Raw genomic sequence first — 17,554 nt, 5'->3', positions numbered from 1 at the left:
CTCCACCTGAAGTTAGCAGCGATTTCAGCATTTTTTTTTCACATGCCACACATACGAAACCTCTCTTATCTTTTAGTTCTGTGTTTCTCTCATCCAAATAAATGTTTTCCGCTTCATGAGCTGATCTGTTTGCAACTTCTCACCTGTTCTCCAGATGGCTGAAGTCCTGCAGATTCAGTTCCCTACTGTCTTGTGTCAAATAGATAGTGTCCACATCCTGGAGAGGAGACAATTAATTAAAGAAAACGTTAACAAACTGTTTGAATAAAAAAAACATCTGCTAGGACTTGGTGAGTCATAAAGAAACAAGCTATTGCGCAGAGTAAATGAAACATAAAAAGCAGTCCCTTAATTTGGACAAGAGCATGAAAAACATTTTTAAAAATATAAGGATAAAAGAATATTGCAGCTATGTTCTTGTACTGTTGGCTACTGCTGTCCTATTTATCAAAGAGCTTTATGCAGTTTTATGTCATCCAGCCAACTGAGCACTGAACCACAGTTGAACCAGGATGTGTCACTGCTGAATAAAAGAATGTAAATAACACTGACCCACTGCACTTCTTCTCTGTACGGCAGCCCCAACCAGTCACAAACACATCTGTACATCTGAGAAAACCCACCTAGGTAGAGAGAGAGATAATGTAAACCAAAAATATACATCAAAGACAGTCAGTGTAATCAATGGGATAAGGAGGCACAGTGATTATTGTTGAGTCACTGATTCATACCGCAGGGTCCAGGTTCAGCCGGCTTGTTGTTCTCCCACAGAGTCTGTAGAGAGGTCAGCCTGTCTGGAGGCTCCATGCAGAGCTTCTTCATCACTTTACTGACAATGAAAGACAGATAAAAACAGAGTTAAGTCCGATTTCTTACAAACACAGCAGCTTGTGCAATATTTAAAAGCCTTGAAGATTTTGAATGGAGCAGCTGCTGGCTACTTCTCACTTCCTTACTTGTTTAATTTTCCGAACAGGAAGTTGCTTCACTAAATTTAACTAAACCACACAATTAAGTCTGAAGTAAAGATCTGTTCACCCTGTTCGCAGCTCAAAAGCACAAACTTAAATCTCTCTGACAAGACTTTGTCCTCTTCAGGAAATTATAAAAGTTTATGGTTTTTACATCTGTCAGCATTTCTGCATTCATATAAATGCTTTCTTCTCAACAACATTTTTAAATGACATTCACACGCGCATGCTGTAGATGTATGTTATTTTTAATATAAAACACAGTATACTGCAGCTTAAGAAAAGAAAGAGATCGATCTTTAGAGAATTATTCAGTATTCAAAATACATACAGTACAACATGCAAATTACATGTGTGCACATACTGTCTGGGAGTGATTATAACTATGACTGTTATAGGAGAGGTGGAACTCACTTTGGTGGTAGACCGGGACATATCCTCAGCAGACAGTTTCCTATGTGAGCGACCACATCGTTCACCTCCTCTGTGGAGAGCAGCTTCAGAGAGAAGGAGCCGCGCTCGTACTCCAGGAACAGCTGGAAGGCCACATATCATGAATGACTGATCCACACCAGCATGAATATAGCATTCACATAAACCTGCTTCGACCACATTTATACTTATCTAGATTAAAACACGAAATCTGTCTTTCGTTAATGTACTCCTTTCACAAAGCCTCTCTGGTTTATTTGCACTGAAATTAGTCCACTTTTCTGCCCATCCTTTTCAAATCACATATCCACTGTCTGCAACCATCCAGCAATAGTTTAAATGACTGGAGGAAAGGCATGAATCTTTCCACTCCACCACATTTACATCCCACATCTTTGCATTAAGTAAAAGTAAAGATTTAATGACATTTACCAAGATCGACTAACCATTTCACCACTCTGCAATTATGCAAATGCTGACGTAAGGCGATACGTGCCTCCTCTATAGGCCATAATTAACATAATCCTTTCTGATGCTTATTAGACATGGGAGACCATCAGTCAGGATATTAAGAGGGCTGACATCCCTCCAGATGAGTGGGAGAGAGGTTCAGCTGCAGGGCCAGTGTGGTTAGTGACGGATTATCATATTTTGTAGGTAGATCCGGCTGACTGACAGCTGGACAGTGCTGGTCAAAAAGCCAAAAGGAAACTCTTCCCAGATGGGAAACACATCCCCCAGAGCTGTCAAACATGGGGACAGACCTTTATTTTGGAGTCTCATACAGTGAATTCATTATTTTTTAAGGATAACACAAGCATTTCAGATGTTTTCCTGCCATCTTATCAACTGAGTCCACCTTCTACCCACTACAGTTTAAGTCTCCATATCAGCAACATCCATCCTGCTTATGTGTGTCAGAGCAAGACACTGAAGTCTACACTTCCATGCTGCTATATTTTTGGTCCTCATGTAACATACACAGTATCTGTTATTATCTATTATACTGACGATAGGTGAATGTAGTACACTGCACTCTCCTAATGTCTTTGATGGGTATCTGCCGGTTAGAATAATATAAACAAATGTTACTCTCGACGACCAAGATTGAAAGGCATTGCCCTGTATGAAAATCAATTCAAAAATAACATTACATTGTAATCTATGTTGTCATAGTAATACTGCTCTAGCATTGGTTTTATGCTTCTCTCCTGGTTTTCTTTTTCAATACAATACTGATGTCAGCTTCTTCTTTATGTTTATGTGGCTGTTCTGTGTTAATAAGTTCATTAACGATACTAAGGAACAGCAAACCTTACCTCTACACTGTAAATAAACTTTAAACAAAAATAAAATGCTAAATGAAATACATATACCTGCTGTCTTGGCTTATGTTAAGTGAGAAGAACGACACCACTCTCATGTCTGTGCGCTACGTATGGAGCTTGCGTTAGCAAGCAGTTAGCTAAGCATAAAGACTAACTTGATTAACAAGCTAACATGTTCATCAACATTTTTAGAATATATTTGTTAACATATTGTTTCTCATTTCTCAAATCTGTACACTATCAATTTGTGGTTTTAGGCTGACTTATGTGTTGTAAGGGACATTCTAGGGTGCAAAGCTCCAAAGTCCCTTCTTCCATTCCTTCTAAGCTATCCATACAAGCATAGCAAGCTAGCACCCTCCTGACTCGAGCTGAAACACCAAAGGCAATAACGCAAAAGTAGTATTTTTCTGTCTTGCTATCCACAATAAAGTGCATTTTTGGAAATGTGGAAATATTCCTTAATCATTTTGTGACAGAGTGTTACAGTCATTGATAATCTCTGTGCTAATTTCTGTACCTGTGTTGGCTTGTTACAAGCAATCCCCTGGATCTCCAGATAATTCAAGGAGTGTTCCACCTAAAAAAAAAGAGAACAGAAATCACCATTACAATACTTAAACTGTGTCAAACATAATTTCATCATGGCCTTAAACAGTAACATCCTAGAGGACAAAAGAGCAACAATTTAAGTGAATAATGAGGATTATATAAAGTAATTTTTATAACAGGACATAAAGTATTCTTTCACACTCTTCTTGATCTAAATGAGCAACATAACAATATTATATATTAAAAACAATTATGCATAACACTTACATTAAAACTTTATTATCAGAAGAAGTTGTATTTCAGTGTGCTTGTGGGTGTAAGTATTTGATTGTATGAATGTGCAAGTGTGGTTTTCACATGCTTTAGAGTGAGCACACAGTATGTACACTGTATCTATGAGAATAACTGTGCCTAATAACAATAGTCCAGCACACTGACCTCCTGTCTGAGGAACGTGGTGTAAAAATATGTCTGTTTCATAATTCATAGGTAGGGATGAAGTCATTTCTATTTTCTTTCTCAGCTCTTGTGCAGGAAACGTCCTCATTCACCCACACACTGACACGATTTTTCATCGCTGCATTAGACACATTTGTAGGTTGAAATAAGAACTAAAATTGGTAGATTAGATAAGTCTGGGAATTGTTTAGCTAAATAAGCTCTTTTATCCCACCAAGCCAAGTATTTAATCTCTGCCAGCTGAATTTAAAACTCAACTCCAGGAGGCACGGTTTGTTTTCTTTCTCATTTGCAAGAAAGCATATTGTTCGTATCTGCTTGTAGACATACTTTGTTTTCTGATTAGTTTCAATTGAGAAGGAAACAGTTTAATCTCAATTTTTAAAGGTCTAAGCCTCATTTTTTCAAACAAGAACAACAGTTTATGATTCCGATTTTTCTATGATTCGGGGGGGGCATTTGAGGACAAAAAAGCAGCTTTCAAATGGACAGAAATAAGGTATAAGAGGGGGAGCATGTGAATATAAATGTGTTCTCCAGTATACGGTGCAAACAGTTTCCCCACACACCCCCTCCATCCCTCTTTCTTCTTCTCTCTCTCACACAAACACAGACATGCACTACAGCGCCTCGGGGTAGGCCAGGGAGCGAGGCCAGACTATTCCAGGTGGGCACTGTGTTCCTGAGGCTTGGCTCGGAGATGAGAGGAGGAAGAGGATAAACAGTCTGTCTGCTGTCTGGCTACCTCTGCCTGTGGTTACTCACACATATTCACTCGAGGAGCTAGAAATAATACCACAATAAATGTATTTTTGGTACTGTCTAAACACACACACAAACACAGGAGAAAGAAGGAAATGATAATGATGAAGACAATAACATGTTGAAGAAGAAATCAAAGCTTATTAAATTAAATATTCTAGATAAAAACAGAAACAGCCTAACTTTATTAGCAATTAGCAAGGACACGTAGTTAGGATTTTATATTGCTGATATTTTTTGTAACTGTTAAAATTGACAGAATATTCCTCTTAGAAGAATTAAAAACAATAAAACAGGCCTGTTCTTTTTTTCCGCACCATCAGGGGCGTAAGCTGTTACAGCCTTAGCCTGCTTTATCCGTTATGACTAAGCTTTTGTTGGCTAACCTTAGCTAACATTAGCAAACTTTAGATTGATGCTACTCTGTTTCTACAATTCACCATTATCTCATATTTTGCTACAGTGGCTTCTGTTCAGAACATGTTAGTCTACACAAGTTATTTATGACCAACAAAACTTTTACTTCAGTGCCTAGAAATGTAAAAACTAACATCATCTTAAAGACAAAGTAACAAAGAAATTAGCATCAAAGTACAATACAATACAATACCTTGCTATTGTAATATGTTAGAGTCAGTTACACTTTAAATGTAAAATTTTTAATATCCAAGTCACCACAGGAGTATTTATTTGAGCTATTAACTATTGATTGTTGTTTGTTTTTTATATTTATTAGTACTGCTGCCGAGGCAGCTAAATGTATGCACAATACATATAAGGACAATAAAGTTTATCGTATCGTTATTGTCGAATTAAAAAAACGTTGTTACTGAACAATTTTTTGAGAGAATTGACATATCGATGTTACAATTTCATTTAGCAAACGCTTTTGTCCAAAGCGACGTACATCTGAGAGTTCACTTGTCTATTTAATGAGCATCTATATCTGGCATACATGCAGGTACACTACTTGTACAAATATAGTAAAAGCCATACAAGAGCTTACATACAGAACATATTGTGTTTATTTGTGTATTCTAAACTATTCTCGGTGTGTCGTACACATAGTCTAACCTTACTAGAACAGGGTAGGATAGCAAACTGAATTGAGTGCCAGCCAATGAAAAGTGAGCGCGCAGATGAATATGAGCTCTAGCCAATGGCAAGGCGTCATGCTGGGAAGTGCAGGGAGGAACCAAATGGTTGAATAATTGCACCGTTCACTGTCCGTCTGTCACTTTAACCATTCGGCTTCTCTTTTCATCTAGGCTTATTTTAATTGAGATTTAACACATTAGTTTGTTAGTGAGAGGGTTCAGAGTGTTAGACAGCTACACCTTTACACAGCTTTACTTCCAGTTTCTGTGACTTAGTTTGCATTAGATTAGATGCTTAGCATTACGTTCTGTCTGGGTATCTAAGTTATGAAAGGTATGCTGAGTGTGATCTTTCGTCTCTTTATCTCCCATACTTCTGACATAAGACAGAAAACAAATGGAGATTAAAAAGAGTGTAGCGGTATGTGAAACATACAGAAAAAAAGAGGCTTCAAAAAAGGTGAAGGAGGTGAAAAGGAAATACTGAGCTATCAATGAAAGTGTGTCTGTGTGTGTGAGAGAGCATGTGTGAGAGCAGACACTGACAGACTGTAGGGCCCTGCAGGTTCTCGGGAGGAGCCAAACCATCAATCTGAGAGACACACACAAGAAATCCCACTGAGAGAGTATATTGGGGAGCTAGAGGGGGATTTCAACTACAACTGAGAGAAGAAAAACACACAGTAAAGTGTTTAACCGAGGGTTTTCCCGCTACTGCAATAAAGTTACTTCAATATGAAGGCCTTGGGTGCCCCTAAGAACAGCATTACTGATGAAACTCCCACCTACTGATTGTTGTCTTGTGTTTTTTAGATGCATCTCTGTGATTCCAGACAGAGATGCATGAAACATACGATGGATCAAACACAGCGCCAACAATTTATTCAGATTGCCAGAAGCATAACTCAACACCATCTCAGCTTTGATTCAACCACAACATATCTCAGGCAAGTGGAGAATTGAGCTACAGAGGATGTGTAAAGTCGATAGCTCATGTGTTGCAAGAGTGAGCAGAGGCTAATCTTCATTTGCAGTTGAGTCATCTCGCTGTTTTATGGATTTCACATCAGACAAATCAATGCAAGGAAAAATACTGTAACCGTCAGCTGTTTTTATGTGTGTTTGCTTCATCCTGGAACAGGAATAGTTTGCAACCACAACAACCAGCACTTGCAAGAGAGGTAGTGGCATTGTGAAAATCCTTAAGATCCTTATAGAGTTTAAAGGTTAAAGTTTGCATATAATTTAGCATTTTTTCTAAATATTGGATTCAATATATTTAATTTGGTGTAAATTGATCTGAACTTTTGGGCTTTTACTTAAAATATTGTTAGATATCCTCCCAAGATGATGAATAAATCATATGATTATTCCATAAAAAGAGAATTACTCTACAAAAATTGCCAAAAAATCATTTGGGGTGGGACAAAATATCAATTTGGCAATATACCATCACCCTGACTCGTACAATACAATTATCAATAGGCTGGCGCCAAATATCAATACTTTCATTTACAAATATACGGCGCTCTAAACAGATTTCCCTGCAATTTTGACTCGTGTCACTACTTTGTGACTCCTCAAGTTGGCACTTGCCACATGAATGAGGTTTACATGAATGGAAATTAGTTGGGCGCAGAAATAGTTGACAGCAGGATAAAAGAAGAAAAAGAAGAAGAGAGCGGGATAATGTTGGACAGTGGTGAAAAGATATTAAGAGATGTACAGCCACTTTCAAATCCAAAGTCCTCATTTGTTTTTACAGTTGTTCTGTAGTTCTGTAAATGTAATTTACAGACTGAAAACATGTCCATTGTTTCGTCTCAGTTTGTGTTAAATTCTGTGAATCTGACACCAAATTGCAGAGAATAAATGCATTAATCCTGCATCTCACCTTTTTAGGGGCCTTTTGTATTCTTTTGTATAATCAGATATCGTGATGTATCATATATGATTGTCTTGCAATATATCAATTGTCACAGAATCGCTGTATTGTGATAATACCCTTATCGTGGGCCACGTATTGCGTATCGTAGCGTATCGTATCGTATCGTATCGTATCGTATTGTATCGTGAGTTACGCTGCGATTCCCAGCCCTATTCATCATTAATCATTTCAAAGCAAGAAATTATGCCTTAACTGAATTAAGCTTCTCATATGTGAGGATTTAAAGTCTTTTTGTATTTTTTCCATAATTGTAAGTTTAGAATTTTTAGTTTTGGGCCTTTAAGATGCATAAAATCAATTCAAATCATCATTTTTTGACTGGGAAATTTTCTGTTTTCCAAAATGTTATGTTTAAGTGTTAAAGAAAACCAAACATCAATTCTTTTAATTAATTATGCATTAGATAAAACTGGATTCAGGACGTTTTAGGTATCGCTGTTGGCCTTTAGCACAGTGAGTGAGGGAGGAAAAGCAGAGAGAAAAAGGACAGGAGGCAGGGATAAAGAGAGAAGGACGTAATCCGGATTCTTAAAAACGAAGGGGAGGATGAGGGTGAAAAAGCTGAACAAGTGGCTTAAAGGAAAGAAGGAGAGGAGACCTGAGGTGATCTCTGGCTGTTAACAGGCTTAGCTGAGCCGGAGGAGAAGTGGGTAGAAAGCCAACTGATGAGGGATCCCACTACTGGTGAGGAAAAACAAGGCAGAGATTGGGCTCGGTGTAAAGAGGTAAAGAAAAGGAGTCTAAGAAAGGGACATATGATTAAAGGAAGGTTGTTGAGGGGGGTTATTTCTGCATAAAAACAGACCAGAGCCAGCCAAACAAACAGATCCTGAACACTGGAAACAAACTGTATGACGTCATGTGAAACAGGGTCAGCTTCTACCCCCAGTAAACCGATAAATCAGTTTTCAAGCCAACAATCAATCGGCTAAACTGTCCCTCGAGGCTTCTTATTGACTGGGAGGAATGCAGCCATTTGAAGGGCAACGGTGAAGTGTTTCCTGGACCCTGTGCAATATATGATGTTATGTTATCTGGTGACTGGGGGGGATACTGTGGAGTGATACTCTTTGCAGCCAGGAGGATCATCAGTGCAGATAATGGAGGTAAAACACGGCTTTGTAGTCTGTTTATATCGTCACAGGCAGTTCAGTTTAAAATAACTTTACTTAAAGCTGTAATGCATAAAAAATGCTCATATTTTAAACGTTATTATAGTGCAGCCATACCATCATGGATTCCCTGTTCACTGCATGTTCTATAGTGAAAACATATATATATTAGCATTAGCATTATTAGCAGCATTTCTTGAGCGTTCAATCATGTTACATGATATTCATCTACACTTTTAGGTGGCTCAGTGTGCAATTACAGATGATATTATAGCACACTTCCCAGATATCCAGACAGTGTCGCATATGTGACGTCCACAGTTGCCTCTGGTTTTAACTCTTGATTTTCCTCGCTGACGGTCGCTTTCCTTTTTAGACTGTTTGCCTTCATCTGAGCGTCAAATTTGTTTCTTTTTCTTTGGATTTTCACTTATTGTTGAAGTTGTATCTGTAGTCATCGATCTTTTCTTTGTTTGTTCAGCCATAGTAGATTACTGTTTAATCGCAACACTTGCAGAGACTGGAAAAGCAGCCACTTAGCACCGCCTACCCTCTCTAGCAGACCAACCACTGCTGGCTGATGAAAAACGCATCACTGACTGGGCGCTGCTTGTGATTTTTTCCCACTAAAGTCACCAAAGACAATAATACTGACAGTAATTCTGCAAATGCAAAGGCTTTCATCAGTGGGCCATAGAATCAATCACCATTGTGTTACCTCATTCGGCGATAGATAGAGACTTAACAGACATTTATTTAAATGAAAATCTTTGAGATTATCACTTTAAGGATGATAATGGTGGCCATGTGATATTCTTGAAAGCTCCAGTACAAACACCAAATGGACTTTAAGGCAAGATTCTTTTGCCATGGGCTGTGTCCAAGCTTAACAATGGACCATGAAATTAAATTGCAATTCTCAGGAATAATTGGAAAAGGGACCTTCTGCATTTATATGACAAATGGAAAACATCCGTATGCTTATGAAGGGCAGGAATAATGATCCAAAGCTCTAACACAGACACAAAACGGTCGAGGGGGTGCAACGGTTTTGTCAACTGCTGTCTGAAAATCCAAACGAGAACTTTGAAATTCTTTGTCAAACAGGTATTTTCTCCATGCAGTACCTGAACTCTTCATTAAAGTCCATACATTGTTTTCTATTAATTGCAGGCCTGTTTTAATAGCTAGCAGACCCAGCCACAATACAGAAGCTTAAGTCTGATGTGAAGTTTTTTTATTGGCAGCTGGAGACAGCAGTAGCAGTTGAGTTGTTGCAGGAAGTGTTTCGTAACATCTGCACAGTATTACAGCACGGCTGGTTTTAATGTGCTCATGGTGACAATGATGGTGGTAAAGATGATGACAGATGTTTCAGTGCTGGTGATGGTGCTAACAGTCTCCATCTGCGCTACATTATGGCCCCCGTGATCAATGTCAACCAGCTGTTTGATCACAATCACACACACAGCTACTACTTTAGCCTTGATCTCAGGACTCAAACACACTCAAACAGAAACTAACAGGGATTACAAAAGTTCTGAACGGAGGGAAATGTTGGAAAAAATGAAAGTGAAATGTTGTAAAATCTAAACATTTATGAGGATTTTTTGTTTTTTTGGAAAAAAAAACTTCAACGGAAGTTTTCATTTGACGCTGACAGAATGACATGTCATGGATTCAATATGAATGTGGCCTCAAAGATTTTGTTGCGGTTTCAGGATGAGAGCCATCTTCATCTGTAATTTCTTTCACTTCTTTCATTGCAGCTCCTGGAATAACTGTTGAACTTCACCGAGTTGCTGACTCTTACCTTGGCAGGAATGCGAGCTGTCAGGAGGTAGGCTCGGTGAGACGCAAGGGCCTGTGACAGAGAGAGAACAGATGGAATAATGAGCATGTAGCAGTAAATATACACTCTGTTGCTGTAACTATACGCTCTGAAAAGCAAGAAGAAGGAAATGACAAAGAACACAGAGAGTTCCCGTGTTGACTCATGGAGATGAAAAGGCTAGGGACTCTAAAATATGTCAGTCAGTGAGAAAAGAGAGATAAAATGAGGAATGACAATGAGGAGACAGATTCCTCTCTACTTGAAAACAAACCTAAACAGACAGTGACATTTACATCTCAGCACACAGCTTATCCCATGTATCCAGGATGTCTTTGTTTTTATTGGTCTCCCCCTCTCTGAGCGAGGCCATCATAGGTCAGTGTGTGTTTTTCTTGGTTTCTTATTTGTGTTGTTTGTTCCTGCTGAGCGAACTGGACACCAGCTGCCACTGTTTATTAGAGCACAAAGTGAGGACTCGGTTTGCTTCTCTTTCTGCTCTGTGAGAGAGAAATCAAGGCTTGAGGAGGGATAACTGGAACGCATGAACTTGACATTCCTATATCAGGACGAGCAGCCTTGAAGAGTCATTTGGTTGCTCGAGGGAGCTGCAATCGCTTACTGTTATGAGGAAATAGTGTGCAACTCATTTTACAGATAAGGTGATCATACTGAGGCAGAACAACTTAAAATTCAACAAGGGGAAACACAAATGACCTTTCAAAGTAAAACACGTTGAACATCATTTCAAATTGATGCTTAAGAGCTGAAGGAGACGTATGCTGCATTCAAGTGCTCATAGGATGGTTTCATTTCCTGAGTTTGGTTCCTTCCAACTTAGGTGCATTCAGGAGCCTAAAGGTGTAATCTGTAAACAAGATTGACGCTAACAAAGAAAAAATGTTGTATTTTACAGTTCAATCGGCATCATATAATTACAACCTTAAATGTGAGAAAAAAATATTTATATATTATATATAATGTATATATTTATATACATAAATGAATTTAAAGTTTTAGACCATCAATCAGACTTTTAATTTCTTCTGCTACCTTTCTGCGTAATGTTACTGTAAGTTTATCAACTCTTATGAAATACATTTCTCAGACTGTTGTCGTTTTTTTTCGGTCAGTGTGTTGGCGTGAACTCTCTCACTCAGAAACAATGTTTTACGATTATTCCAACAGCACATGAATGCAGCGTTAGCACTGAATATCTGTTTTAGCCATAATGGCATTAACTGTACAGAGTGCTGCCTTTACCTTTATGTGTCACGACACTTAGTTTTTTCCTGTCAAATAATATGTCAAATAACAACCATGTCTGACCTTTAAAACCATTAAAGGGACATATATCTTTTTTTTTAGGTAGTTACTGTATGTGTCTCCATCAACATCATAGCTGACATTTTCTGACACTTGTAGGAAGCCCCTTTCCTTTCCTCTGATAGCACACTGACATAGAACTGTAATGTCACAAATGTTTTTAAAAAAACAGCCTCCTGGCTCCAAAGATAAGCAACTCAGGCCAGCTGGTTCTGAATGCTACAACGTAAAACAAGAAGAGAAAAGGCCACAAAGGAAGAGAAAATGCCAGCAGATAAAACAGGCAGCAGAAAGATAAAATGAAGACAGAAAAAAAACTGTTAATAGAGAAGATGAAACGTGCAAAAAGAAGCATGTAAGGGTGTAAAAGGAAATGAAAAGCTGACAGCAGTGGGATGAGAGGGAGCATTAAGGTTTATCAGAGGTGAGACAGGACTGGACAGTAGGCTTGAAAACAGAAGAGAAAATAGAGATATCACCAATGATGGAAGAGGAGAGGGAGACAAACATAAACAAAGCCTGGCATGAAGAGCAGGGAGGGAAAGAAAGCAGAGAATGAGGTGAAGAGAGAACACAAGAGTAAACGAGATCAAGGAAAGTCTATAAACTGTCGCCATCTTTCTTTAAAGAGGAGAAAAAAGAAACAGAAGGATGAGAGGCGCCGGTGAAAAGCATGTCCTCTGTGGCTCAGCTCCACAGGCAGCCTCTGTGCGGTTTGATGTGATGGTGGCAGACAGCTCGGACTGTGTGACCAAAGATAACCTCTCGTAAAGAGCACCAGCCACCACTGCTGGGCTCAACTCGCCTGCTCTCTGTCTTTGTCTCATTTCTGTACAAGACTATAGCTTTAATTTACGTACTGTGTGTGCAGGTATGCCCGAGAAGAATCCCCTAGTTTCATTAAAAAGCACCTGCTGATATCTGGGGACAGATGGCATTAATAAAACGTTGATTGTTGGGACACTCACATTGTTGTAAAACAAGCTAACGGTTTAACCGGATTATTTCCAAATGTCCTAGTAGGTGAAAGCATGAGGAGCACGCCTGAAATGTTGGTTATAATGCCTCACAACATAGGAGAACAGGTGCTCACACTACCTATGTACTGTAAAATTTTAACCCAAAAAAATCAGCCTGCAAACACTGATGGATGTTTACAAAAGACAACCATTCATATTTGTTTGCTATGGGGGCCCTGAGAGCTTAATGCACAGCAACTGCAAAAAACACATGCATCTACACAAAGCACAAGCAAATTAAGAAAACATCTTCATCAATTTGACAACACATGCGCATTAAGAAAACGTGCAGCAAATGCAAAAACGCTGCCAGTACAGCACATAACTAGCATAAACACATTTTCCAACACCACTGATGAATAGCCGAAATGAGTCAACAAACATATCCCAGCTGTTTCCGGTCGGGTTCAACACTTTATATTGAGCCCCAGAAACAGTTCCCCATTTTCTGTTGTCTTCTGGGCCACTTGCAGGTTTTTGTATTTGCAGCATTTTTCTGTTTGCAGCATTTTTGTATTTGCTGCACGTCTTCTAAATGCTGTGCATGTGTTGATGAAGATGTTTTCTTAATTTGTTCGTTCTCTTGTTTTGTGTATTTGCTTGCCGTCCTATTTAGTCCATGAAAACATCTGTAAAATGTCTTTTGTGGCTCTTGAGGGACTTTCCAAAGTTTGCGAATAACCCTCATGATGTAATCTGGGTTATTGTGAAACCATACTAAAAAAATAAAAACCTCTGGTGCACATTTCTTGAGTATTTTTTTATGTCCTATAGAGACAAGCCCTGGTTAGGTGTACCTGACAGCATTAAATTTGTAACAGTGCGTGTAAAACACTCCGGGCTTGGTCAAAGGGTGCAGTGGGTTTGCAGGGGCTGAAGAGCTCCAGCCACAGTCACAACCAGTTATGAGCAAGAACCTGCTGACTCTGAGGGGCGGGCCGACCAGAGGCTTCATCTCTTCTGTCCAGCCTTAAAGAGCAGAAAATCAACCAGTGCATCGCAGGACACAAGGACACTTTTATGACTGCCTGCCTAAAAAAATTAAGTGAACTTTGTATCTTCTATCTCAAACACTGATTCATGTTGTCACGGACTCTTAGATTTTACTTTAGTTTTAAATCCTCCCATCGTTTCCCTGTCGATGCATGACTGCCCTCTGCCCTCTCACACTGCTCTCTCCATCTGCCCTTTTGAGTGGACAAAGCCATAACCCCCCTCCTCTCTGTAACAGTCCTCCTACCTCTCTCCCCTCTCTCTCTTTCTCTCTGTCTTAAGTGAAGTTAAAGCCCTGAGCCTTCCCTTCAGCCAATGATTTCACAGCGACCATCATCCCGCCTTCAGCTGCACTCAGCCAACCAGATGGCAGCAGCACTGGAGCATGTCTAGAAGACCAGAGAGAGCATCTGCTATTACTCTCTCTCTCTCTCTCTCTCTCTCTGACTGTATTACGCACACACACACACACACACACACACACACACAAACTAGGGGCTAAAATACAGGATAACTGCCACAGGCTCTAGAGCACCATTTGTCTCCTTGGCTTGCCACACATGCCACACGCACGCACACGCACACACAGCCAGATATACTCAAAACACACCATGAGAAAAAGCTGACAAGGTCTCAAATCCCATTAAAGGGTCAGCAAGAGACCCACAGTCTGTGAGTCTGTCTTCTGCGTGTGTGTGTGTGTGTGTGTGTGTGTGTGTGTCCATTCACTGTATTACCATTCCCAGATTATCTTTTTATCTGTCAAACTGTCAACCCCACCTCCTCCCCCCCTCAATTTGACCCAACCCACATGTGCACGATCACACATACATTTTGTTACTATGGTAACCGCTAGCCCATGCTGCCTTACAAGCATTTGTGAATACATCTTCTCTCTCACACACACACACACACACACACTGATAGAAACTCTCTCACACATGAAAGTAGCACGCTGCAGTGCCAGGCCTCGCCCGAGAATGTCAATGAGTGTTCGGCCCCTAAGCAGCGCTCACGCTGGCCTACAGTGAAGCCGAGTCTCTGCAAGAACACAGGGCAACGTTTCATCTGCAGCCGTTCAGCTGTGGCAGCTCTCAGCCACAGGAAATCTACCCCCCAAAACATGCTTTTATTCGCCCGTCATGTCCCGGGGTGCTTTCACGCTCCATTACAGCTATCTATCACACTGTTTCACATTTTTCCTTCACTGCACTGTCTCCAAAAACTTGGGCGGCATCAACAAATAAATAAAAAATGCTGAAAAAAAAGTTTCTTGCCAGATAAGTTGGGTAGACTCCATGTGTATACTAATGTACTCACAATGTTCTTGAATTGACTTCATCTTTGAAGAAATAGTTTGACTCTGTGGGAAATACACTCTGCTTTCCTGCAGATATTTATGTGAGCTTACCTGTTAGCTTAAATTAGCATAAATTATGGAAAAAGATAGACTGGCTGTGACCAAAGCTAACCAAATCCACCTACTAGCACCTCCAGCTCATTATTTAACACACCATGTATTTAATCAGCAAAACAAATGAACTTTAAGAGAGAAAGCTGTAAGTTTTAGGGTTGCTGCAAAGTTAGCATTTTCTGCTCGCTGCCAGCCTTTTAAAGAACGGCCGAGGTGACTGCCTGTAGCTAAATTCAGCTAAATGTAGCTAACTGCAGCTAAATGTAGCGTCATTATTAAAGGACACATAATAGTGTGGAATCTGGAATTTCTTGGCAGAACAGTTAAAAAATTGCAGTTACCAAAATGTTCCCCTAAGACTAAGTGATATATTGGCTGATCTGATCTGCTGATCTGATGATTAATGACTTGACAGTAGGACTGCACAATTAATCAAATATTAATTCATCACGATTTTGGCTGCCAAAATGCTTGCTCTGGCGCCGGTTTAGGTCAGCGGTTAAATCGGCGACCATATACAGAGGCTATAGTCCTCGATGCGCCGGCCCCGGGTTCAGCTCCCGCCCTCGGCCCTTTGCCGCGTGTCGTCCCCACTCTCTCTTCCCCCATTTCCGCCACTGTCCTCTATCTAAAAATAGACATTAAAAGCCAAAAAAATTATATATATTAAAAAAACAAAACAAATGCATGCTCCGTCTGTAGAAAAACTCTGCTGCATCTCAAAAAACTGGCGACTTTCAGTGGAGTGCATCTGTGGTTGTCGTAGTTACAGCAGCTGTTGTAAACAGGAAGAGAATACGTAGCTGTCCTCGTGAATGCCTCTTTGGTGTTTCTCATTACGAGCTCAAAATATACTTATCTGTTACGTCTTTGAAGTGTTGTTTGTGCAAACGTGTCATGTAGGCTACTGACAGTCAGCCGCGTTTTGAACGCTGCTTTTTAGGCTAAAACAGGAAGAGAGCGAGTCACTCGTTAAGGTGAAACACCAGTCCCCCCCAAAACAGCTTTAAGGTTAAGGTCAAGTAAGCAAGAAAAAATATATGCAAAGAAGCCTGTATCTGCGGCACAAAGCAAAACAACAATGTGAAAGTACATTAAAAATGTTGTCCCTATAATTAATAAATAACCATGATTAATAATCGTGATTATCATTTTGCCAAAATCACGCAGCCCTACTTGACACAAAAGTTAATTTGATCTTAAGTCACAGAATACAATGGTTACTGGTTTTACTGAGCACCTTTAGGTGTTGGACTACGAACAACCTATTTAAATCAAATCACGTTGGTCTCCTGCAAAACATTAGGGGCCTTTTTCAACATTCTTTTATTGAGAATAGGCTATTAAATCATCTGTTGCATCACTAATACAAACAGAGCTGTGTGAAACAAAGAACACAGCACAATTACATTCATCCCCACACTGCTGCTGACACAGACTCTTTGTTGCATAACTAATGCCAACACGTCCTGCATGTGCATGTGTCGGAGTGTAACATTAATGAGTCATGATTTTCTGGCTGCAAACTGTCAACGCAGCACAGTCGAATCAGAGTGTCTTTAGGGCCATGCAGAAAAAAGAGAGAGAGAGAGAGAGAAGCAGAGTGGACAGCAGAGAGTGTATTAGAGGGGATGGAAGGGCAGAGCAGTGAAATGACCTAATAGATTGTAAGTGCTGCTTCGCTGATAAGGAGCCAAGATTTAAATCCAATCAGAGAGGAAGATATTTAATGAAGGGAAGTGTTTAAAAGCCGTTTCATCTCTGTTAAAACCAATGCTGCTGGGATGACCCCGTCCTACAGGAGCTTTTAATACACTGAAATCAATCAGCCAGCTTTAGACCTGATGCGGTGGTCTTCTCCCCTCCTCTTATCCTACTCTTACTTTCTTCTTCAATCTTTAAATGTCCTCAATCCATCTTCAAGCCCAATCTCACTGACTCAAAACATACACTATTTAATTACAGAAGGTTCCAGAGGGTTAAAATGGCCATGTTGCCCATTTCAAACCGGCACGCACTCTATATGTGAGACTTTATGGTGTGGATGTGACTTTTAGATAATTGAGACACTGCTGCACAGAAAAATCAGCTCTGTGGAGGAGGAAAAATGTTTTCTTGCACACTCTGTCTTCCTTATCTCAAATTGGACGCCAGTTGCACCACACCATGAAGAAATATATACTGTACATAAGGCACCTCACAACAGACCTGCAGACGGTCAAGTGTAATCTCAATCTTTTCTTCCCAGCAGTGCTACCTTTGGTCCCGTCTTATGCTTACTTTTCCCTATATATACAGTACATATATAAG

At 39.8% G+C, this 17,554-nt stretch overlaps 1 protein-coding gene across 1 annotated transcript in view; it reads right to left on the bottom strand.

The window, feature by feature from the left end:
• The window catches only part of LOC138583762 (F-actin-uncapping protein LRRC16A-like), a 76,053-nt gene that overhangs the window by 35,689 nt on the left and 22,810 nt on the right, over positions 1-17,554 (bottom strand). Inside the window, exons 3-8 of the mRNA XM_069655737.1 lie at positions 10,475-10,525; positions 3,252-3,311; positions 1,386-1,507; positions 732-829; positions 553-623; positions 144-217 (exon numbers count right to left, since the gene is read on the bottom strand). Coding sequence (XP_069511838.1) covers positions 144-217; positions 553-623; positions 732-829; positions 1,386-1,507; positions 3,252-3,311; positions 10,475-10,525 — 476 coding nt within the window. The remainder of the gene's footprint in view (positions 1-143; positions 218-552; positions 624-731; positions 830-1,385; positions 1,508-3,251; positions 3,312-10,474; positions 10,526-17,554) is intronic.

This window comes from Semicossyphus pulcher, unplaced genomic scaffold (assembly GCF_022749685.1).
Source record: "Semicossyphus pulcher isolate SPU_LCO1_2020_fin unplaced genomic scaffold, fSemPul1.0.p SCAF_9, whole genome shotgun sequence".
Classification (NCBI taxonomy): Eukaryota; Metazoa; Chordata; class Actinopteri; order Labriformes; family Labridae; genus Semicossyphus; species Semicossyphus pulcher.
The sequence above is the reverse complement of the archived record's forward strand: the minus strand, read 5'-3'. Positions and strand labels throughout refer to the sequence as shown.